Source organism: Eulemur rufifrons, chromosome 8 (assembly GCF_041146395.1).
Source record: "Eulemur rufifrons isolate Redbay chromosome 8, OSU_ERuf_1, whole genome shotgun sequence".
NCBI lineage: Eukaryota > Metazoa > Chordata > Mammalia > Primates > Lemuridae > Eulemur > Eulemur rufifrons.
Genome location: NC_090990.1, coordinates 63,929,776 through 63,956,700, shown reverse-complemented (window position 1 = coordinate 63,956,700; position 26,925 = coordinate 63,929,776). Strand labels below are relative to the sequence as shown.

The 26,925-nt window shown below is 34.1% G+C and overlaps 1 protein-coding gene across 4 annotated transcripts in view; it reads right to left on the bottom strand.

Annotated features, from left to right (window-relative positions):
* Nucleotides 1-26,925, bottom strand: part of ADGRL2 (adhesion G protein-coupled receptor L2) — a 190,799-nt gene that overhangs the window by 80,381 nt on the left and 83,493 nt on the right. For all 4 annotated transcript variants that reach the window (XM_069480160.1, XM_069480161.1, XM_069480163.1 and 1 more), the window contains exon 3: nucleotides 5,292-5,505. In XM_069480160.1, the coding sequence (XP_069336261.1) occupies nucleotides 5,292-5,505 (214 nt within the window). The remainder of the gene's footprint in view (nucleotides 1-5,291; nucleotides 5,506-26,925) is intronic.

The following is a 26,925-nucleotide window of genomic DNA, read 5'->3' as shown; positions in this document are numbered from 1 at the left end:
CCCATAAATTATTAAAATAAACATCATTTTATATTTTTTGTAAATTTAAAAAAAGAAGAAGGAGAGGTGAGGTGCCCGCGGGCAGAACGAGAAGAGCGGCCCCCATTCACCATGAATGGACCCTCCCTCGCCTGGCACGCGCGGCTCAAGGCCCGGGAGAGCGCGACGTCACCACATCGATCATAAAATAAACATCATTTTAATAAAGAATTTTATTTCTCACTTTTTAGGATGAGCCACTTAGAATACTTAAAAGACACATTATCAGTTACTAACAAAGCTTAATTTCACACTTCTAAGTAAGCAGGAAATATAAAATGGAGAATGAATAACACTACTTTTATCATGTCCACAGTATAAATTACAATAATATTTCTTTACTTAATTCTCAACTGCTGAAGTGGTAACTGTGGAAGAGACAGATGAAATACAATGCAAATATTAATATATTTTAATGGTACTGAAATTTCTGTGCCTATCTCTCTATCATTATATATAAAAAGAGGGCATTCAAATTTAATAGAAAAATTCTAGTGTTTTTATTTGAGCTTTCCAAAGAGAAATTTTCTACATTAAAGAAATAAACATGTCTTTCTTTACTACATTACTGAATATCATATTTTTTGAAGAATTTATATATAAATGGAAAAATTTGCTAAATTATTAGGGGTTTGATATTTTTAAATTAAAAAACAGGGACAAGTTATTCTACATATTGAATAATTATTCATAGTAACATGGTAATTCGCCTGCAAAAATATTGCATCCCTATTTATCTTACAGCTATTTGAAACTATGTACCAGGCAAATATGGCAGACTTCCTTGAAGGTTTACACCCTGACACACACACAGTGGGGTACTTAAAGCTACCATTATGAACTCATTTTGAAGTCATCTTAATATTGTCTTCCTTTTCAATAAAATGTTCATGTCTAAACTGTCATTGTGCTGATTAAACAAGTCTAAGTCATCGATATAAAACAATTTAAAAATGGGGTTTTTGTCGCTGAGTTTTAAAATTACCTTCTTATTTGTGCCAATACACCAAATATTGTTTGGGGATTTTTATAACAAGGTAGAGAGAAAAATTGTATGCTTTCACAGAATTTAAATACTCCCAAACTCTAGGTCCTTTTAAAAACACAGGTTGAGTATCCCTAATACAAAAATCCAAAATCCGAAATGCTACAAAATCTCAAACTTTTTGAGTGCCAACATGAGCTAAAAGGTCATGTTCAAAGGAAATGCATTTCCTTTGCTCATTGGAACATTTCAGATTTTCAGATTAAGGATGCTCAACGTGTGTAATGCAAATATTTCAAAATCTGAAAAAATCCAAAATCTGAAATACTTCTGGTCTCAAGCATTTCAGGTAAGGATACTTAACAAGTGTTATGAAAAACTGCAGCCCTGCTTTTATAAAATAACGAAACAATAAAAATAACTTGATACTTTATCTTGAATGTTTCCTATAACTTATAATATCTGTATGTACAAGTATGATAAGAGTTACATAATTGATTAGATATTTGCTGTGTACTTAAATGTATAACCCAGCAGAGACAGGTGACCTACAATATCCAATCCTACAAGGCCACCTCCTCCAGACCTTCCCTTTGTACCAACTCCCACTGTTTTTTGCTTGTCAGTACAGTAAAAATAGGTAATTAAACCTAATTCTTCACTTTCTATTTACCTGTGGTCTACTTCTGCATGTCCAGCTCACATCAGTACCATTGCAAAGGTACATTAACATGTGAATAGATAAATGGTTGATTACCAGTGTTTGCCTTTTTGTTTCTCTAAACATAGGCAGTTCCAAAATTTTGAAATACGACATACAAAATGTTCTATTACAATTTTCCTGGAGCACAGAATCCATTTTCCCAAAAAAAGTAAGTTATAAATAGAGGTTTGTTTCACAGGCCACACTTCCAATTTTATGTAGTCCATAAAGGACTTAGATTTTAAATAAGAATACCTTTGTCAAGTACCTTTTATGCAGATGAGATTGCCTTAATTTTTTGAATAACTACCCCTTAAGAATTCAATAAAAACATTTTGGTGGAAATATTTTGGAAGTATAGTATATGTTTCTCTGGTTTCTTAAAAACACCAGCATTAAAAAACTAGTTACTATAATGTACTGTTGACAAAAAATATGCTAATGCATATTCTCTGCGACCCATGTTCTTACAGCATGCATTTTTTAAAAATAGTTTTCCATCTTTTCCTTCATAGCCTGTTACCACCTTTTGATGTTTCGCTGTGCCTGATTGCCCAGCCCCATCTAAGAAATTTGGTATTCTACTTTAAAGTGGACTGGTAAGTAAGTTAGAAAGCTAATCGGAATATTGTGTCCAGAGCGGGTAAAAAGTTAAGGAGGAGGGGGAAGGCTTTGCATAGAAAGATGAAGGATTTTTCTAGTAAACAAAACATAAACGCATTAATATATAATAAACTCTGTGATACTTAGGTGTCATATCACAGTATCTCTTTGCTACAAATAATGAGAATTGCTAGGTAAGGATACTCTGGAGAAGTGGGTTACTATTGTCCCAGCTCAATCACAATAAAAACTAACCACCACTTTAATATCTTATATATAGAAAAATTCCACTTAAGATGCCAGGAATACCAAAATTTTTTTTTAAAAAGATGCCAAGAGTCAGATGCTCTGTGTCTAATATAAGAAAGACAATATCTGTCCTCAGTAGTTTCTTGTATTAAATCTGTAAGTAGAAAGGCAATGAATGGTCCAGTTAAGAGGTATTATTTATATTATTTTAAAGTTTATAACACACTCTCCAACACATCATTTTAAAACACAAAATTAACCAATGAAATATTGTCTACTTTGTGTAGTTAATAAATTGGGGCTCAGTAGAGAAATAAAGAAAATTGCTCAAATTCAATAAAATAGAAATCATCAAAGCTTACATTTCAACCCAGGAATTCGGGTATTTCATCGCACTGAATATACACCTACTTTATACTGGTTCCTACCCTACTCAATTATAATCTTTTTAAAGTAGCTAAAGACCAATTTATAATCATCTATACACCTCAGCACAAACTACAGTGCCTTGGGAACTCAGACAATGATGTCAAATTTTATATTTTCCTAAACTTGTAACTTTCTTAATTGTGGGAAAAAATTTTACTTAGACCTAAGTTTTAAAGAAAAGATAATTTGCTTATTGCCTTATCTTTAAAACCATCTTGAGCTACATATAAAGAATAGAACTTTATTAGAATATATTTATCTTAACTATCTGTATACTATTTGAAGATGGTAGAAATTCCCACTTACTATTTTCCAGCCTGCCTTAAACACATTTGCTACATTGATAGCCCTACTGCTCTAACATTAAGGTGAAATCATGACTGAGTAAAGCTAGAATCTGCTAGGAAAGACAACCGGAAGTTGTTTAATCTGTTAAAAGAATTTTATCTGTAGTCCCTTGAAGGATACAAGGGACTGTGTACTTAGCTATATGCTTTCTTAACTTGAATTCATTAAGGATCACAAGAAGGAGAAGACAAGCCAAAAACTGGCAGAAAATATTTACAAAAGACAAGCCTGATGAAGGATTGTTGTCTAAACTATACAATGAACTCTTAAAAGTAAACAATAAGAAACAACCTGATTTTTTAAAAATGAGCTAAGACTGAACAGAAACTTCATCAAAAAAATATACAGATGGCAATTATAACAGTCTATGAAAAGATGTTCAATATTATATGACATTAAGGAATTACAAATTAAAACAACAATGAGATACCACTACACATCAGTTCCAAACACTGACAACACCAAATGCTGGTGAGAGTGTGAAGCAACAAAAACTCCCATTCATTGCTGGTGGAAATGCAAAATGGTACAGCCACTTGGGAAGACAGTTTGGCAGTTTCTTATAAAACTAAACATACTTTTACCATACAATCCAGTAATTATACTCATTGGTATTTACCCAAATGAACTGAAAACTTATGTCCACACAAAACCTGCACACAGATGACTATAGTGGCTTTATTCACAATTGTCAAAACTTGGAAGCAGCAAAGATATCCTTCAGGAGGGGAATGGATCAATGGAATATTATTCCACACTGAAAAAAAACAAACTATCAGGCCAAGAAAAGACAAAGGGGAAATCTAAATGCATATTACTAAGTGAAAGAAGCCAATACGTAAAAGATCAGTGGCTACCAAGAATTAGGGGGACAAGAGGGATAAATAAACAAAGCACAGAGGACTTTTAGGGCAATGAAACCACAGTCATGCATTGCTTAAAAACAGGGATACATTCTGAGAAATGCATTGTTAAGCAATTTTGGTGTTGTGTGAACTTCACTGAGTACACTTACAAAACCTAGATGGAACAGACAACTACACACCTAGGCTATATGGTATAGACTATTGCTCCTAGGATACAAAGCAGTACACCACATGCAATTTAGCACAATGTTAAATATTTGTATATATAAACATATCTAAACATAGAGAAGATAATGTTGTTATGCTACGACTTTATGATGGCTAAGACATCACTAGGAGGTAGAAATTTTTCAGCTCCACTATAATCTTATGGGACCACTGTGGTATGTGTGGTTCATTGCTGACTGAAATGTCCTTATGTAGCACATGACCGTATTCTATGTGATACTACAATGGTGGATATGAGTCATTACATATTTGTCAAAACCTACAGAATATACAACACCAAGCGTAAAACTATAGACTCCCAGTGATAATGATGTGTCAATGTAGTAACAAATGTACTACTGTAATGTGAGATATCAACATTGAGAGAGGTTATGTGTGTATGGAGGCAGGGGTTATATGGAACTCTGTACTTTCTGCTCAGTTTTGCTATAAACCTAAAACTGCTCTAAAAATAAAGTTTATGAATTAAAAAAAAGTTAAGGATCAATTATTGCCAAAGACCCAAACATTTAAACACTCTTGATATTATAAAAAATTTAGATTACATCTGAAATACTATTCTCTTCATGCAATATAAAAAAAGGTATGTCTATATCTTCTGATATGTCAATCTGTATTAAAATAATGTACAGATTTGAATGTTATTGAAAGCATAATATAAAGAAGAAATCAACATTAATGGGTAAAAACCCAACTGAGTTTAATAAACAGGCAGGGATATGGCTGTTATCTATCCTCTTTGGAACTATTATAATTTTACTAATTTGGATACAATAGCTAAAATGGGGTATTAACACATGAATATTTCCCTAAAATGGGATATTAACATATAAATATTTACCTTTGAGTCATAATTTTGAAGGCATCTGGGAGGTAGCAGTCTGTATTCTCCATCTGAAATGGGTCAGCATCACAAATCTTGTCATCTGTCCGACCGTAGTTAGCACTCTCAATCATGATGACATCACTGCCCGGACATCGCAGATCTATAGAATAACCTTCACAGGATAATTCTCGCCTAACTAACCCAAATGGTAAAGCTGCTCTGCTGAAACCTTAACATAAAGAAAAGAAAGAAAATTAAACTTTAACTCATTTATGAGATCAATTATTTTAATAAGGCATTTTCAAGTAATATGATTCATGTCTAGAGTTAAGCGAGGTCATAAATTTATGCAGCTATTAAATAATTTTGTGATTCTTTACTATGTGTCAGAAATTTACTATATTAAATATTTTTCTTTTATGTATCTTTATTTGGACTCTTCATCTTTAGAAGGCACTTTAAAATTATTCTAACAAAATAGTTCTTTCTGAGTAAATCTAAAGAAAAATAAAAAATCTAGCCAGCTATGATGGCTCACACCTGTAATCCCAGCACTATGAGAGGCCAAGGTGGGAGGATCACTTGAGGTCTAGGAGTTCAAGACCAGCCTGGGCAACAAAGTGACACCCCATGTTTCTACAAAAAAATTTTTTTTTTAGAAATTAGCTGGATGTGGTGACACGTGCCTGTAGTCCCAGCTACTCAGCAGGCTGAGGCAGAAGGATTGCTTGAGCCCAGCCATTAGAGGTTGCAGTGAGTTTTGATCATGCCATTGAACTCTAGCTTGGGCCACAGAGTAAGACCCCATCTCTAAAAATAAATGCATAAATAAATGAATATTTACAAACTTAATCATTGACTTTATAGTGATAAGTTTTATAAATACAGAATATAACAACTAATCAAGAAACAATTTTCATTTGTGTAATGGAATAAAAGCCCTGCTATGCACTGGCCTTATTTTCTCATTTAATGTACACATATTAATTACTGTCAGTATCATTAACTTAAAAATACAATATCTTTGTCTTAACAGTTTTCCCCAAAATAACTTAAGATACTTATGACAGTAAGACACTTATGGCACACTAATGTATTTCAACTTACAGACACTTTATTTAAAACTGACGTCACTGAAAAAAGTCAGCAGATGGACATTCAAAGGAGCCACCGCTCCTTAAATACCCGACAAGGGCAAAATTTCTCTTAAGATCAGTTTTGTCATCTACAAAATGTAGACTTAACATCTGTGACATTACTTTTTCTACCTGTATGATTCTAAAATTGAAATAAGGTACATAAAAATGCTTAAAGTGTTATATGAATTTATGTATGGTACATGAGGTAGAGTTTAGACAACCACTGTTCACGAGTGCTATATAAAAGATTCCTGAACGGAATGGAAGATTAGAATTTTAAGTTGTAAGCACTCTTTTCAAACAGGGGTCCCCTAACATAATAACAGAGCAAAGGACAAAGAGTAAAAGCAGGGAACGCCAAGAATAGCCAAAAAGTATGTGTGAGAAGGACATCCTTGCAGTCCTGGCGTGCTACTTTTGGCTAGCTACCATACCAAAACCTTCTCCTACATTGTCACAATTTTTAATTTCAGTTCTCTAACCTGTCACATCTACAGCATTCCTATTATAAAAGACTAGCAATATTTTCAGTATTTTTTCTTATCTCTATTCTTTTAATTATTTTGTACCATATGAATTATCTCACATATCCCTTTTATAGAAAAAAACCTTACAGTCAGAAGTAAAATACACTGTTCCAAGTTATAAGCTTCCAAGTTAAAGAGCTGGGCTGTGTCCAGGTCAATCCAACACCAAAACCCGTTTTCTTTATCTTTATTGCACAATGTTTCTCACTAATTTAGTGAAAAACAAAGTCACCTGGATAAATATGCACCTTCTTTCTTAGATGTAAATAATTCTCCAAAAGGGTTACTGGGTAACGCATTGGTATGATTTAGAAAATCAGCAATTCTCAAACTTGGCTGAACTCTCAGTTCTCCTGAGAAAACTAAAGGTGTAACTGGATTGAAGAAGGAAGAAAAGAATACATAATTTGGAACAAGGAAATCTTCAGGGGATTGTGGCAAACTCCAGCCTTTGTTGGTTTTCCCTAAGAAGGTTTATGGTATTATAAGAGTACTGAAAGTATATGGAGAGATGCACTATTTATTGATGAAGAAGGAATACAGAAATAGAACTCAGTCAAGGTCAGGACAAATGGTAAGCAGGCCAAATTTCCAAAAGATATTTCTTCCCTAATAAGTTCATAAATAAACTTAAATATGTATTTGTTCTTTTCCGTTTCTTAATCCTGTACAACACTGCCAATACAAATAATTTAGTTTAAACTAGTAGTATATTTGTTCAATTGAAAATATTTTTTATGGTTTCAGAAGCTGACAAATTTTTGTGGCAAAACAGTGACATCAAATAAAATTTTGAGATGTAACCTATTTTATAGACAGGTGATTTGCATTTATTATTCCATAATAAAACAGAATAAATTATATTATTAGAAAATGTTAGAAATATTAAAAGACACTATTAAAAACTGATTTGGAGCTATAATACACAGCTCTTAATATTTTGCCAAAAACATAGAATTGGTTATGAGGCACTGTGGTTTTTAAACTGAGCCCTTTAATTTTCTTTGTTGTTAGTTTGCAGAATTATATGGTTATGATTCTAAGTGAATTTTCCTCTGCTTTTGAAAGTTACATAGTGGAGTGTCTTCTTGTTTTGATAATTTACAGAGAGGATTTTTAAAGTTTTAGTCATAGTCATCCAAAAAAGTAAAGAAAAGGAAAAGAAAGATCAGCACACTGTAATAATTTAGTAGATTTCCAAAATAGAATCTCCCGGAGAAAAGAGATCATGGTACTTACGCTTTCATTGCAAAGAACTTATCAGTTCTTGCTATGGTTAGAATATGGTTTGTCCCCACCAAAACTCATGTTGAGGCTTGGTCCCCAGTGTGGCAGTTTTGGGAGGTGGCCTTTAATATAAAGTCTTTTTTTTTTTTTAAGAGATGGGATCTTGCTATGTGGCCCAGGCCTCAAACGCCTGGTCTCAAGTGGCCCCCCCTGCCTTAGCCAACTGAGTAGCTAAGACACAGTCTTTCTCACTGGCTTAAACATGGTTAGTTCTTGCACGAATTCATTAGTTTTGCTCTATTTTCACACGCACTCACTTGCCATTCCACTTTTACACCATGCTAGGAAGCAGCATGAGGCCCTCGCCTTGGACCTCAGTTGCGACCACTCATCTTGGACTTCCTAGCCTCCAGAACTGTAAGCTAAACAAATCTTTTTCCTTTTTAAATTACTCAGTGTGAAGTATTTTGTTATAGCAAAAGGAAATGGACTAAGACAGTTCTTAATAGTGAATTTTGCTTCACTTAATGCTATGTCTATTGTTTTAAATAAAAAATGTTCTCTTTGCTAAATTCTTGTTCTCTTCCCTGTTTCCGTTAAACTTTATACACATCTTCACTAATGTGCTTTACTAACGTGCTTATTACTAACACACAGTACTGTGTATATTCATTTTTGAGATGTATCTACCCTGCTAGACTGTGATTCTTAGTTATAAACCTAATGCCTACAACAGCACATGATACATAATTCCAATAACACTGTGGAACCAAATCATCGAATTAAACAAATAGTATCTGTTTAACACAATATAAATTGCAATGCAATGTGCTTTTCTCTGTAATATCCATTTCCTTTGGTAGTGAAAATAAAAATGGTGAACATTAAGAAACAAACTACTTATAACCAAGAAAAAGTATGTGCGATCCCCCCAAAAGTAAAAAATACTTAAATTCTGTCAAGTTACTATTTTCTAGGTATCACTAGAGTTCATTAGTGCCTCTTAAAAGACAGATGGGTTACATATTAATAAGTTTTCCTTTATCTAAACTCTTGTGTTCTCAACCAGAAATATATATTTCCATTAAAAATATGACAAGAGAAATAAAATATTATAATAGCTAACATTTACAGAGCTATTACTATGTGCTGGCACTGGGTTAAATGCTTTATATGAATGTCTTTGTTTTATACTTAACATCATCAAAAAAAATAAACACTGGAGTAGTTACTGTTGTGATACCAACTTCACAGAGTATGAAACTAAGACACCAAATAGTGGTAAATTTAGGGTCTCAGGGATTACTATTAATACAAGTTAGATTCTATTCTAACCCATGCAGGGTGCTCAGACTCCAGAGCCCATGCTCTCTGATCAATGTCCATAATCAGAAAAGTACTCTGTGACTACTCAAGTCACTTTGTTGATAATATAACAAGATTTATTTTATAAGTTTTCATACAATCTAAAAAATCACCAAATACTAGTAAATCTGACAAGAAATAATTATTGTAAAGGTTCACAAAACATATAGATAGTAAAGAAACTTATATCTGTGGAAATGTAGAGATATGTACCATAAATATAAAGAGAGAAAACTCTATACTGTTTAAATATATATGTAGATGGAAAGAGCCCTGAACACTGAAGTGAGTCTTTGGGTCAATCTTGTGAACTTGGCAAAGTCACTTTACTTTTCTGAGTTTTACTTTCCTTTTCTGAAGAATTAAAGTCATTTCAAAGTCCTATAAAATTTCTCCAATCTATGAGTCTAAACAGACAAGCTCCTTTTAATCAAGTACACATGCTATTTAACATTTTCAAGTGATCAATAATTAATAAATTACTTGCTCTATTTCTTTAAAACATAAACATAATGACATTGCTCACATGGATGTGTTGTGGCACAACAATATAGATTGTAAGGTACAGTCAAAATAATTCTCAAAAGTCCATGTGATGAAACAGATAGGGGTCAAACAAATCACAGGATAACACCTTCTATTTTAATCAAAGATTTAGGGGAAAGGAGAAAATAAATATGGGTAAACTAGGGAAATGAAAAGTTTACATAAATTTTTAAGTAAATTGTTGTGCCTTCTATGGCCACTTCGCACTATTTTCCTGAAAACTTCAAGAGGTACAGTTTAACCTCTTCCACCAACAATGGTACTTCAAAGGAAGTTTGGAAAGACTTTTATAAAACTACTGCAATTAATATTAATTTTTAAAATCCAATACTTTCACTAGGTAAATCTTATGAAAGACAAAAAAAACTTATTCCTAAAAACATTTACCCCTTTATTTATATCACATTAATAACCTACGATGCTACTGAGTCACAGGAAGAAATCACATGTGGCTATCATTTCTTAATCAAACTTTGTTCCTTTGTAGGAAGTAATTCTTAACTGTTTTAAATTGGCTGTTTCAGAGTACACAGTTTTTCAAATTCATTTGCCAAGTCTACATGATTGATTTCCAAAAATGACTGCATGACAGTCAGATACTCAAGCTCTATTCCATACCGACTGAATCAGAATCTCTGGGTCCACATGAAGCTAGGATATCTGTATTTGCGGGAGGATACTTAATTTATTTACAACACACTTATATAATAACCAAGCTGTGCCAAGAATTTCTCTAAGGCCTTTTAAAAAATAGTTTTTATTTCTCTATTGAGATTACCTATTTGTTAAGTCACTGTCATCATATTTCCTCTTAATTTTTTAATATAGTTTTACTTGAATCTTTGAACATTCATAATAGCTTCTTTGAAATGTTTATCTGCTAAATCTAACATCCGGGCCCACATCAGAGGCAGTTTCTACTGAATGCTTTTTCTCTTGAGTATGGGTCAATTTTCCTGTTTCTCTGCATATCTTGTAAATTTTTTGTGTCGTTGATAATATATTATTAGCAACTCTGGATTCAGATTTCTTTCTCCGGAGAATTGCCGCTCTTGTCATATGTTCTTTTTTATTATCTTTACTGGATTTAATCTGCAGATTCTGTGTCCCCCAGAGAGCGTGACTGCTTATTATGTCTTTGCTCATGTTTTGTTTTAATTCTACTTTTATTCTGCAGCCTGGGTTCCCAGAGGTCACCTCTATCTGTACAGCTTAGTGGTCAGCCAATGATTGGAAGGAGACTTTGCACAAAAACCATGAGTCCATAATAAGGTTTCCACCCTCTGATGATCTGTGTGTGTGTTAGGGAGAGTGTTAAAAGTTCAGGATGTTTTCAAGTCAGCCTCAGTTATTTACTTCCTTCCAAGGCCTCTCATGCGTCTTTTGAAAATGTGCTTTGCTTTCTGGTTAGTCAAGAAGGCAGAGAGAATTTATGGCTCTTTCATTTCCAAGATTTCCCTGTTATGTTTCAGATTGGCTCTCTAGTCCTCCCAACTGGAACCCAAACAAAGGTTAGCAGAGCTACAGGTTTTCCCCATTTCTTTCCCACTGACAACACTGCTGGGCACAGGTTTCTAATCTCCACTCCAAATCAAGTCAACTCTCCATGGTAGCAAAACCATTGGTTTTTAAGGCCATCCTCACCCTGATGAAAGTACCACAATGACACAGTTAAGGAGCGAGAGGTGGTGGGCAGAGGGAGCAATGCTATGCTAAATGGCTTTAAACTACCACTGTTCAGACCAGAAGTTCTAGTATATTTTCATAAATCAATGCTTCCTCATTTGTTGTTTGGCTTTGGTTGATTTCCAGAGCCCAAAATGGTTGTTGCTGATAATTTTGTTCAATTTTATACTTGTTTTGAGGGCAGAGGATTTGCCACCCTCTTCATCCCACCATTGTCAGAAGCCCCATAAGGACTTTACAAATATTTACTGACTATAAATCCTCAAAACAACCATATGAGATAGGTACTATTATTATCACCATTTCACAGAGGAGGAAACTGAGGCAGAGACAAGATTAAGTTTTCCATTGTCACATATCCAGTAAGCATGAAATTTAGGTTGGAACCCCAGCAATTCAGCTCCTGGGTTCATGTTCTTAAATGTTACTTTAATCCTTCTCTGAATGAGGATGGCAGTCACCACAGGTCTGGGGACCCCAGTTGTAGAGGGCACAGTTATGATGTACCGGTTGCTCCTGGTCTTGGGGAGGAAGGAATCAGGAAGGGAAACTGTGTCTTATGGTCAAGTATTCAGTGAAATGGCTCAGTCAACATAATAAACATAAAGAAATCCCAAATTAAAGCCTTTTAACCACACTATTACTATGACATTTATTCTAAGCTGTACTTTCAATCTATTTCTATTTCAATAAAAAAAAAATAAGCATCCCAACAAGCAAAATGTAATCCAATCCATCTTTCAACCCTGACAGTTGAAGAAAGAACTGGTGGGAGGCCCTGTGAGCAAAAAAAAATCAATATCGCAGCTTTGTGCTGTGCAAATGTGAATACTGCCAAATAGTGGTGCTTAGAGTAAAATGAACTGTTTTGCTCCATTTTCTCCTCTCTGAACAAATGATTTTGAAAAGACAGTTTTTCCCCCCAAGCTATAAAATGTCAAGCAATAACTCTCCGTGCTTTCGGCTAGTGATTGGAATAAACACCTCCCGGCAACAGGTGCAGTGACTTAGGACTGAAATCATTCACATTCAGGGGATAACTCCTAATAAACAGATGCACTGCTACCGGATGGGAATTTGTAAGACCAGAATTGAAATTCTATCATTGGAGTTTGCATCATTTATAAGCATTTCTGCAAGAAAATATGCTGCTGTGACAACAAATAATACAGTCTGTTGTGATGAACTTCGAGCACTTGATTAGAAACATTTTGCTTTTCTAACATTGTCTCCATTCAATCTGTTCTCTCCAGATTTCTATAAAACCATACCTTCCTATAAAAGTGTTCTTATTAAATTGTAATATAAAAACTTCAACTTTTCTGGTACTGTTTTTCTTAATTACTTTGAACTAAACCCTGTCATGGATGCTACTGCTCAAGCTGTCTCAGGGTCCCAGGAAGCACCATGCCTTTTGATTACCAGGAACCTTTAAGAAACTGAGGCTGTGACTTTAAGCTGTATTGAAACATTAACCCAGGCTACAGTCTATTACAGTGCTGGCATATGAAATCTCTGAATTATTCCTATTTATATGTGTTGATAAGCTTTCTTCCTAAAAAGGAAATAGAAAAATACTTAACGAGGAGGGGACATGATTTCAAAACAAAGTTGAACTGAAATTTAGGAGCTCCCAGAAAACATATTTCCATTTCATCTTAATTTAGATGAAAAGAGAGTGTTAAAAGTAAATCTAAAAGATAAATTAATTCACTAACAGTTCAACTTTTTCACTTATCTCTACATATTCATGAAGTCAACTGATCACAATTTTAAAATTCAAGGATGCATAATAAAACTTTTATACTGCAAGGCAGTATGTCAAAAATCTATTTCATGTAAATTGTAAAAGGTCATTCTGATATTTTAGTTATTTGACTTGATCCACTTAAGAAATTACTTTATCTATCAAACCCTAAAATATCTTTTTTATCAACATTAACATATAATTCTTTTCACCTGTATTATGTGAGGAGCCTAAACTATGACATGTGCAGAGTAAAAAAAAAAACTACTTTCACCTTTGAACTTGTTTTCATGCTGAGAATAAACAAAATTTAAAAATATAATGTCATTTTCCAGCATAAGCACACTGGCCTAGAAAATGTAGCAATTTGTGTCTAAGCAAACTTGGTTAGCATGAAACATCAAACAAATGCTTACAGAAACATGAAATTCTTGCAAAAGAAAGTGTTCCAAAAATGTAAGGTCATGTACCTACAAAATTATCAACTCAACATCAACGACTTGATGCCTTAGCTTCTTGTGTCATTTTGGTATCGAAGCTGTTGTTTATTTTAGATACGTTTTAGATTCTGAGGCACTGCTAACACTTTTTCTAAGAAGAATGTTTACAGATAATTTGAAATTTTACTAACTTATTAATAAGAAAAATCAAATTAAATACAAAATGCTGTGAGTTACATTGAGGAACACATCAAAATTTCCTAACATGACTGGCACCGTGGCCCACGGCTGTAGTCCCAGCTACTCAGGAGGCTGAGGCAGAAGGATTGATTGTGTAAGCACAGGAGTTCGAGGATGCAGTGAGCTATGATTGCACAATTGCACTCCCACCCGGGGAACAGAAACCACCCCCCTAAAAAAAAAAAAAGAAAGAAAAGAAATCCTAGTAAATACATATATAATGAAAAATTAATACATAATTAAACCCAATTACATAAACCACAAAGGTAAAAACTTCAAGATTTGCCAAGAGTCACAAAATTCTGTACATGTTGGATGCTCTAAGGTAAAAATGTACTTTTAGAACATCACTAGCTGTTAGGTTCAAATATTACTACTTTTGAAAAACCTCTCAATATTTTAAGGAGAAAGGATACATTATGAGTCTTTCAAAACATTTTAGGATTAAATTCCTTATTAGAAAGAAATTGATCTCTCCCACTTAAAAACTTTTAAATTATCGCCACTGATTAAAAATTCACAAGTGCCATTAAAACACAGCAATTTATGTTATAAAATACTATCAATTTAATAGTGAACTTTAAAAAATTCCTGATAAGAATATCTATTAAACATAATATATGCCACAGAAAGAAATGCACTTTATAGTCTCAGCATATAGGTATAACTTCTTCAAAGTTCACAAATGCAGGATAATTTTATGCTGATCTGCTTTTTTAAAGAATCAGTGAATTTTGTATTAAGCCTGAATATTACCCAACTACTCAATGCCTGTGTTTAAACTAATCCCTCCTCGCAGGATGTGCTACTCATTTTTCTCTTAGGCAACATTACCCTTCACAACCCAGTTCAAAGCTTCACTGACAATGAGGAAAGAACCTGAGCTTATGTGTGGGTTATCTGTTTTATTTCTTCCAGTACATATATATGGATCACCTACTATGTGCCTGCCTCGCACTCTTCTAAAGACTTGGGATATACCAGTAAACAAAAATGACAATGATCCCTGTTCCTAACTTAAGGGAATGGAACCTCCTTGAGTAAAGGTCTCATCTGTCTGATTCACCACTATAATGCCAAAACCTAGTAAGACATCGGTTTATACTGCTCTTTATAGAGGACACAGATATTTTAAATAAAAGGATATAGGAATCAATTGAATAAATGAACAATCAGGAGCTCCTCTATCAGAGAAGGTAACATGCTCTAAAGGTCTCTGTACTTATATTCCACCCCCACTGGCCTCTAAGCTTTTCAATAGAAAGTGAATATTATTTATTTTTGTATCCTTGATTTCCAACAGTGCCTAGAACACAGTAAGCATTCAATTTATTTTATGCTTTATTTTATACTCTAATTCCTGTGTACCAAAAGATGTCAAATATACTCAAGAACATAAAAGTTGTTTGGAGAGGGGGAAAAAAACAAAGTTTTATCTTTTTTTATATATTAGTTTTAAAGTTTTGAGTTTATAAATTTCAGCTACGCACATTATCAGAAAATGTTTTATAAAAGTGGGATTCAACTATAAAAATATGCCCTTAAATGACTGACTACCTGCTAGATTTCAAAATCATCCCAGAGTTGTGGTCAGTAGTCATGTAAAAAAGCATTACAAAAACAAGACTAATAACTATATCCCTCTCTTTTTTGGGAGGAAATAGGAAATACTCTATATAATTATTATTTTTATAACTAGTTAAAACTGGTTTAGTATTAAGAAGTTGATATCAGAAATGCAATTTCTCAAGTCATGCTCATGCTAGCAAATTAAAGTTCTTAAGTAATTCTTTATAATTTATCCACTATTAAAGAAACTAGAGAATAATTACAGAATAAGTAAAACAACAATTTCATTATCTTTTTACACATAACAATTTATCTCTACCTCTACATTGATTATTTAATATAATCTTCTATTTTATGATTTATTTACTACTCTTTTCTTATCAAAATTCCATTAAGTCAACCCTATCCAGCCTCAGAGCATGTATTTGTTCATAAAAGCAATAAAATAAGAAGTAAAAATATAGAAATGGAAGATTTGTTGCCCCATCCAATGACTCATTCCAAGCCATGCTGGTTAGAGAATTCCATTTCTTTCCTGTCACTGTGTTAGAGTCTGATGAATAAAACTAAGTAGGGTGGAGACTTCATTTAAAGTATTTCCCAAGCAGGTCTCCCAAATCAAAGTATTTCCCAAGCAGGTCTCCCAAATCAAAGCGAGTCAAAATATGAATTTTAAGTCTTTTTGTTAATACTTTGTCCTATTTAAACATAAAAAAAAACTTTTTTAAAGCAGGAAAAAAATACAAAAAACTACTAAGCAAAATTTCAGCACATTTAAACTGAATCACAAGAGGGACAATACTGTATATGAATGTAATATTTCCATACCAGTGAACTTTTATTAGGCAATAATAAATTCTAAAGGTGTAAAGAAGTTACCCGTGTAAACAACAGCTTTCTCATTGAAGGTATCTATGAGGGGCCAATTAATACTAACTCTAGAACTTCTTTGAGTTAACAACATTGAAACTGCACTGAAACTACCCACTCATTTCTCTCAATCCCAAACAGGAATCCAAAGGTAATCACATCCAACCACTACTGACTCACATAAGTGTTGTAGAAGGAAAAGGCATTATACCTCCATATACATTCCTATGAGGTATTTATTTCTCATTTTAGATAGGAAAGATTAAGACAACCTGAAACTAACCTTAACTCTTGACTTTTCATAAATTGTTACCCATACTAACAATTGGATCATTTAAAAAGTGTCAGCCATTTAATCTTTTCGACTGAAAAAGGGAACAATTTCATGTCTTTCTTTCTACATGGTTTTAATTAAGACACTATTTCCCTCAAACCTCAGGACTGTAAATTGGGACTTTTTTTTTTTTTTTTTAACTTAACACACTGATACTATTGATGATAATAGAAAGGCTTTTCTCCTAACAGGTAAGAAGGTATTTTCCAACAGGTTTCTAGAAAAAACAAGGTCTACTGAAGTAATTTCCCTCCTCAAAAAAATAACTTTTATAAGCCAAAGTTGATTTTTTTAACTTTCATCTTTTTCCCCTTTAAACAATGTTTAAGAGTTGATTCTAAATTATGCTACCTACATGAAATTTTAAAAATAAAAAGACTGTCATTACTAACATGAGTATGACTATTTCTTTATAAATGAAGATTATTTTTATCTCACAAACAGATGTAAAGATAAATTTCTAAAAGATAAATGGAGCTCCTGGGAACAAATAAGCAAGTGGGTAATATACATGAAAAAAAATTACTTTAGTGAACGCTGTTAACTACTGTGCTATTACTTTTCCCAATGAATGTTCCTGGATCAACTAAAAACTGCAAAATGCCACAATAAATGAACTTAAATGCAGAAGTGAGCCCATTTTATGAACTTCACCTCAAATGCAATAGATAACAATTCAAAATATCCAAATCACCACCAAATGGAAAAAAGCATTTATTTATTGCTCATTCATTCATTTATTTATTATCTGTTTGTGTCCTTAGCACATGCTAATCTCTCCATTTGACAATTCTGGAATAAGCTAAAGAAACAATACTCAAGTTGGAGGCAACTACAACACTTCCCAGGAACTACAGAAAGCCCACCCAGTAGCAAAAGTTCTCCCTAAAGCAAAGAGATGATTTACAGAAGTACTCTACTAACAGTGATACTATGAGATAAAACAGAAACCAATTCCAAAAAATGGTATAGCGGTTATAAAATCATTCCTTAAATGACAATATAATGACTTTTATTTCATGGTTGGTTTCAGCGTTATCATTTTCGTGATTTTCTGTTGAGGTTTGTCAATGTTTAATAAAATGATGAGGTTTTAAAGAACACACACTCAAACTATTTTCGAATCTGTGTCACCACAACATTCAGTGAAGGAGAGAGAGATAAGTTTAATCTGACATTGTAACGTTATAAAATGTTACCTTAAAAAAGAAATAATCCTCCTTTTCTGCAGAGTTAAAATTACATCCTTTCTTATATTTAACTGCCAGGCTGAACATCAAGGGAACTAAGAAACAGCACGGAAGCAGATCCAATGGTCTAGGCCCTGCCCCTACACACTATGGCCCATTGTAGTCTTTCATACTTGCTCCCTACAGGTACCAACAGTGCAGAGGAAACAGAGCAGTTCCAACTTCTGGATACAGAGATTCTAACAAATTACAAGGAGCTGCAGGAAAAAAGGCTCACAGGAACCCTGTTTGAGCCAGTGTTGCTATGCCCTCGTGTACTACTCTAATGTCCCTTTCCTAGTACTTTAAATGTTTATTTCCCTTTACAACCTCAAATGCTTTTAATTTCATCCTCATGAAGCTGAATGTTACCAGATAAAAGAGTTCCCTTACTATTCAAAGAAAAAAGAAAAACAGAAGAAAGGCTTGGTAAGAGTCACAAAAACAAGCAAATGCTTCTTATCAGAAAATGAGAGTAAGTTTAGGTGAATCAGATTTATAATGACAACAGGCATGTTTTAGAAAATTACATTTCCCAAATCTGTGCAGCATCGTGACTAAGAGCTGTGTGGGAGCAGGAACTCATCGTATTCATGGTAGTATGCACTGTGCCTAGCTCCATGCCTGGCACATAAGAGATTAACAACAAGCACATGAAAGAACCTGGCACTAAAGAATAGATAAGGTTTCGAGTTCTAGTTTTGTCATTTACTGACCTGGCAAAATTTAAAGAAGTTTCTTTACAAATGAACTTCAGCTTCCTTGTAAAATTGTGATATTAATATTATATTTAATACTAATATATAGTAAGTACTCAAATGTTCTACAAATGAAATTCAAATCTGGTCTATCAGATATCCACATGATACATTCTAAATAAGGGTTTGACAACTATTTTTTTCCATAGTCCGTGGCTAAGAATGGCTTCTACATTTTCAAATATTTGAAAGAAAAACTGAAAGCATAATAATATTTCAAGACACATGATAAATATAAGAAATTCAAATTTCAGTGTCCAGCAATAAAATTTGACTATTGTCAATAAATTTGGGGGGAGGTATTCATTTTTCTTGTTATATAAAAATCTATACAACACTCTCAGTTTTGCCTTTTGGTCTACAAAGTCTAAAATATTTACTATCTATCTAGCCATTTACAGAAAACATTTGCCAACCACTATTCCAAATGGTTTACACAAAATCAATGAATAGACTATACCTTCCTCTTGTCAGTTTTGTCAGTGGATATTTTGGTATTGAGTAGAAACAGATTAAAGATAGTATAACATGATTCTTGAGGTTTAAGTTTATCACCGTGTTAATTAAATAAGGACAAGATCTTTAGAATATGTTCTCTGCTTACCAAAGCGCTAAAAACGTGGTAGCGTGGGGTAGGTGTGGATGTGACTAGGTGAAGAATTGCATTTTAAAAATGCTTGCTCCCTTTAAATATAACTTCCCCCAACATATTAATTTAATAATCTGTACAGATGTTATTGATATAAGACAAATTAAATCTGAAGTGTTTAATTCTAAAATGGGTAACTATTTGATAGCAAAAAAAAAAAAAAATTCTGGACAAGGAGTAAACTAACTTCGCTTTGAATCCTTGCTCTATCCCTTAAAGAGCTCTGCGACACTGGATAAATCACCTTGAATGTCAGTGTTCCAGTCTCTTCATTTGAAAAGTAGGCATGATATTCAATTAATTCACAGTACCAGTACAAAGACTGATAGATATAAAAATGTATTTTGACCTAAAAGCACTACTCAAATACAAACTGACATTTATCAGAAATTAAGATAAAGCAACTCTGAAATAAAACACACATACACACATTTATTAAGCACACTCATTATGTTTCACAAAGTACTAAGCTCTAGTCACAAAAGACCTCCAAACATAAAAGGGTTAATCACTTCAGTGGTAGAATAACATAACAATATTAACAAAAAAAAAAATGGATAAATCTGACCTCAAAATAGCAATGGAATCCTCTTCATGAAATGAAAGCCATCAAAAAACAGATAAATTGATCTATCTCAAACTGAAGCATTCTACATTGAAAAGCACCATAAAAAATGAAACACTAAATAGTGAACCAAATAAACTGTCTAAACAAATAACACAGTTAAATACATAAAAAATTGCTTACAAACCAAGAGTATCAATTTCAAAGCAGGCAAAGAAAAAGAGGAAAATAAATATAGGTAGCAAATAAATATAAAATGATGAATTTAATTGGTAAGAACAGAAAGATGACAAAAAATTAAAATTTAGTGACATTTTCTCCTATCAAATTAGCAAAGATTTGCTAGTATGGTATTGTAAATCAGACAGCATCATATATTTCTGAGATTATGAACTGGTACAATCTTTCTGAAAAGAGCCTTACCAAATCCCCTTTGTAAGAATATATTCTAAAAAGAGTCCAAAAATTTGACAAAGATTGGGATAAAAGGTATTAGGGAAAACTTTGAGACAAACTAAAGGCCCAAAATAGAGAAGTGGTTAAAAGTACATCAATAAAATGGAATATGATGCAACCTTAAAAATTATAATATTAAATAATATAGTAAATACAAGTACAAATAAATATTAAAAATAATACTATAATAATATTTTGTGGTTTGGGAATGGGTTCCCAGAAAGGTATGCAAAATAATTATAAATCTACTTCTGTATATATGCATAGGGGAAAAAAATCCAAAAGTGGAAACCCTTTTTGGCATAACAGCGACCAGTTCATCAGCAACTGGGGTCAGTAATTAGGAAGCTAATGAAAACTGGCCACCAACCCAAGGTATCAAGAAACAGAACTTGGGTTACAGGGGAGTTAAAGTGAGCAGATGAACAAAAAAGCATTTGGCCCAGGAGGATCACAGATCCTTTAGGGCTCAAGAGCTTCCCCCTCTCAAAGCCTTCCTTAGCAGAAGACAGTATAAAAACTATCATGAAACTATCAAAAGATTCACTTCAGAGAGAGGATGGTAAGTTCTGCATGTAGCATAAGACCACCAAAATTAACACAAACAAATGTTAGGTTTTTCATAGAAAAGTAATTTATTGCCAGAGGTCAGAACCATTAGTGAAGAGGAGATTAAGGTGGCTCACAAACACAACCCTTGTGCAGGGAGTCTTACTGAAAAGGCAAAGAAAAGAACCAGCACCTATATTCCTCAGGATCCCCCAAGGACGCGGAAAGAACGAACCACTCCTGCCTTTTAACGAGATGCTCTCTCCATCTCCCTGGTGATGTGGACTTCTGACTTCTGCCCTGAAACAGTATTCTGCGATCTTGTCAACTAAATTAACTTGTAGAAAAGTATCTGCTTATATTCCATACGCTGGCTAATTTGCTTCTTCCATATGTGCTTTAAAACCTAGTTACTGGCTGTGTATATACAAGTCTTGAAAGTCTTAGTTTTCTGTGACAAGAAGACTTATTTCTAGAAACTTGTTAATTATATGCTACTTTGCAGATGTACAGTATCCAGCATAGACCGTCTGGATTTGAACCAGCCTCCTGTTTACTAGCTGAATGATCATGCTCAGAGGCCAAGCTGTACTTCAGTTCCCTATCTGTAAAAATGGAATAATAATAGCTACTATGTCCCATCAGGTTTTGTGAAGATGAAATAAGTTGACACATGTAAAGTACACAGAACATTGCTTGACAACTGTAAATGATCAATTTTGCCAGCATACTTTTCTTAAAAAGTGGTGCATTTGACACCTGGTCATTCCAGCTTCTTTAGTGCAGTTAATAAAAGTTCTGGATTCACTCTCCAGCCAACCAAGGAAACAGCCTAATTGGTAAATTATACACCAGATATAATTGAATAACTCATTATATGTAGATAATTTGCAGATTATGAAATCATAATTATGGGCAATTAGAAATAAGCTAGTCCTCATTTCCATTTCCTATACTTTCTTTAAAGAAATAAAGTTCATAAATCAATTTGTGGACGGGGGAGGATGGGTGTGCATGCAATACCGGATGTCAGAAAAATGGATTATCACTTGCAAGGACTCAGAACATTCTAGACACCATATATTTTATCTCACTGAATTCTCACAATGAGCCTGGATTAATCCACAGAATATCCTGATTTCTGAATTCTTATTTATTCCTTTCCAAGGCTAGAAACAGGAAAAACTTCCTCCGAGAAGTTTTCTGTGACCACATACCCAAGCTATCGCAAAACTGTGTCAGAATTCCAACACCACATCCGTGGACATTCCCAGCACTTACCACACAGCTTCAAAATTATCTATTTATGTGTTTCTCCTTTCAATACAAAAAAGTCCTTGAAGGCAGAAATGGATAGTTATTCGTGGTTTTTATCCCAAACATCTAGCAGAATGACTAGTTCTAGCAAGCACTCAATACATATGTGATACTAATTTTACAGATCAGGAAATGAGGACTCGGGAGTATAAAGCAAGGTCCTATTATTAAAAAGAGAATCTGAAGCCTGGCTTTCATACTCCTCTTCCTGTCCCTCACAGAGTAACACTTTTAAAAGTGAAGACTTAATTGGGAAATCTGATAGATAAAATTTCAAAGTGATCCAAAAGCTCATAACGAACACTTTAATGATGGAAACATCACTACATGTAACATTATTACAATTTTTGGAGCATTCACTTGCCAGCATTTTTTATTACCCATACCAACCAGTCAAAGTCTGTGAAACCTCTGCAGAATTCAAAAGAAATAGACCAAAATGTTCTAAGTCTTGGTCTACTGCCTTGGTCACCTTTATTTTCACAGTACTAACCATAAAATCTGTTTGTTGAATAAATTAATCATCTTACTAAAATTCCATTTCATTAGTTTTGAGAAATTATGCTTACCTACACACCACTTTGTAATAAGCATATATTAGAAGTCTGTCTGGGTATGACCTCCATGGAATTTGCAAAGAAAGAGATCTTTCTATCCAGGGAGCCATAGATCTGTTTGTCCTTATCCATACAGAGCTTTAGAGGAACATGGTGGAGAGTGCCTTCTGGTGCTGGGAAAGAGCTACTTGAATTTTTATGCAGTGGTTGTCATCTTGCCTAGGTCCCTATTATCTCAACCCTCTACTGCATTAACAATTTTGCCTGAACTAAAATAATCAGATGGATACATCCACTATTTCTAAATGTTCTTACTATTCACTTTTTCAAACTTGATGTAGGTGTTAAATGCTATAGAGTGTGCAAAAATCGGAGGTATTGCACTGTCAAAAATCCGGTATCAACAACTTCAGTAAAAGAGATTATGTAACTATCTTTAATGAGAAACTCCACTATTTTCTCAGGTATAATTAGAAATTTATTTGTGTTATCTTCCCAGTGTCCATCATGTTATAATTAAAATTCATGTGCTTCTAGCTAAAGATGGAAAAGAAAATCTGCATGAGGGTACAGATAGTTTCTACTATATTTACAATTATAATCATCTAATAAAGTGGGGAGATAACTAACATATATGTTAACATACCAACAGTAACCTATCATATGCCCAAACACTATCAGATCCCATTTTAAATCTTAATTTCTTGAGACAGTTCCATTTTTAATCTTTTAAACTCAATTTCCTATCACTGTGATACTTTTGTTGCATATTCGAGACTTTTAGCTCATTTATTCATCGTTGAAACATTTATTAAGAGGTCATCCTGTTCTAAGCAAGGCACAGACTACTGAAAAGAATTTTGCAGTTTCTATTTTTAAATAGCTCAGTTATGAGGTGGGAGTACATCATACAGTGAGGGAAACATAGATCATCAAAAATAGAAAACTATCTTGACTCTGGAAAAGCAACATTTTAAAGTTCCCAATATCAAGACTACATAAACTGAAACAAGCAAGATTCTGACGAAAACTTAAATATGGAAAGATCACATTAAGATCATTTCCTAACCTATCAATATTATTTAACTCTAAAAACTTTCATTTAAAAAAAAATACTACCACATGTGGAATGCATAGTTGAAAGTATCCAGTCAAAACATTTTTTCTCACTGTAGTTTTGTTTAATCAACAAGGGAAATTCCAATAAACAGGGATACCTCCGAGATATTACAGGTTTGGTTCCAGACCATGACAATAAAGCAAATTGTACAATAAAGCAGGTCACACGAATTTTTTGTTCCATGGTGCACATAAAAGTTATGTTTACACTATAATTTAGTAAGTATGCAATAGCATAGTTTGCAAAGACAATGCACAAGGCTGGGCATGTCGGCTCACACCTATAATCCCAGCACTTTGGGAGGCTGAAGTGGGAGGATCACTTGAACCCAGGAGTCAGAGACCAGCCTGGGCAACATCCTAAGACCCCATCTGTGCAAAATAAAAAAAAATTAGCCAGGCACAGTGATGTGTGCCTGTAGTCCCAGCTACTCCACAGGCTGAGCAAGGGGGAATCCCTTGAGCCCAGGATTTGGAGGCTGCACTGAGCTATGATCATGCCACTGCACTCCAGCCTAGGCAACAGAGCAAGATCTTGTCTCTGAAAACAATCCAAAAAATGATGTATACTTTGTAATTACATGATATAATTATAAATACTTAATTACTAAAAAATGCTAACTCATCTGAGCCATTAGCCAGTTGTAATCTTTTTGCTGGTGGGAGGTCCTGTCTTGATGCTGATAGCTGATCAGGGTGGTGGTCTGCTGAAGATTGAGGTGGCTGTGGCAATTACTTCAAGTAAGACAACAATACAGTTTACCACATCGACTGACTCTTCACGAAAGAGTCCTGTGCAGCATGTGATGATGTTTGATAACATTTTACCCATGGTACAACTTCTTTCAAAGTTGGAGTCAATCCTCTCAAGCCCTGACACTGCTTTATCAACTAAGTGCATCAACTAGATCCTCCGTAATCATTTCAACAATAGTCATAGCATCTTCACCAGGAGTAGAATCCATCTCAAGACACCCCTTTCTTTGCTTATCCACAAGAAACGACTCCTCTTCCCTTCAAATTTTATCGTAAAATTGTGCAGTCAGTCACATTTTCAGACTCCACTTTCAATTCTAATTATTTTGCTATTTCTACATTTGAAGTTATTTCCTCACTGAAGTTTTGAACCCCTCAAAGTCATCCATGAGGACTGACATCAACTTCTTCCAAACTCTTGTTAATGTTGACATTTTGACCTGCTCCCATGAATCATGAATGTCTTTAATGGCATTTAGAATGGTGAATCCTTTCCAGAAGGTTTTCAATGTGTTTTACTCAAATCCACCAGAAAAATCACTATCTACAGCAGCTACAGCCTTTAAATGTATTTCTTAAATAAGATTTGAAAGTCAAAATTATGCCTTGATCCATGGGCTACAGAATGGATGTTACGTTAGCAGTCATGAAAAACAACATTCATCTCCTTGTACATATGTATCAGACCTTTTGGGTGACCAGATGCATTGTCAATGAGCAGTCATATTTTGAAAGGAATCTTTTTTTGTGAGTAGTGGTCTCAACAGCAGGCTTAAAATATTCAGTGAACCATGCTGTAAACAGATGTGCTGTCATCCAAGCTTTATTGTTCCATTTATAGAGCACAGGAAGAGTAGATTTAGCATAATTCCTAACCCCAGGATTACTGGAATGGTAAATGAGCACTGGCTTCAACTTAAAGTCACCAGCTGCATTAGCCCTTTACAATAGCGTCAGTCCATCTTTTGAAGCTTTGAGGCCAGGCATTGACCTGTCCTCTCTAGCCAGTGAAGTCCTAGATGGCATCTTCTTCCAACATATGGCTGTTTTGCCTACATTGCAAATCTATTGTTTGGTGTAGCCACCTTCATCAATTAGCTAGATCTTCTGCATAACTTGCTGCATCTTCTACACTTGCTGCTTCACCTTGCACTTTGATGTTATGGAGATGGTTTCTTTCCATACACTTCATGAACCAAACTATGCTAGCTTCAAACTTTTTCTGCAGCTTCCTCACTTCTGTATCATCCTTCATAGAATTGAAGAGGTCTTGCTCTGAATTTGGCTTTGGTTTAAGGGAATGTTGTGGTTGGTTTAATTTTTCAACCAGACCATTAAAATTTTCTCGATATCAGCAATAAAGCTGTTTCACTTTCTTGCTATTTGTATGTTCACTGAAGTAGCACTTTTAATTTCCTTCAAGAACTTTTCCTTTGCATTTACAACTTGGCTAACTGTTCTGTGCAAGAGCCCTGGCTTTCAGCCTATCTCAGCCTTTGACAACCCTTCCTCACTAAGCTTAATAATTTCTAGCTTTTCATTTAAAGTGAAGAGACATGTGGCTCTTCCTTTCGCTTGAACACTTAGAGGCCATTGTGGGATTATTAATTGACCAAATTTCAATATTGTTGAGTTTCAGAGAATACAGAGGCCTGAGGAGAGGGAGAAATGAGAGAATGGTCGGTTGGTGGAGCAGTCAGAATACACACAGCATTTATTAAGTTTGATGTCTGATATGAGCTCAGTTAGTGCAGCCCCAAAACAATTTTAATAAACAACATCAAAGATCACTGATCATCAGAACAGATATAGTAAAAACTTTGAAATATTGTGAGAATCACCAAAACGTAAGACAGAGACATGAAGTGGGCACATGCTGTTGGGAAAATGAGGCCAATAAACTTCCTGGACACAGGGTTGCTACAAACCTTCAATTTGTAGAAAATGCAGTATCTGCAAAGTGCAATAAAGTGGAGGACAATAAAATGAAGTGTGCTTGTACAC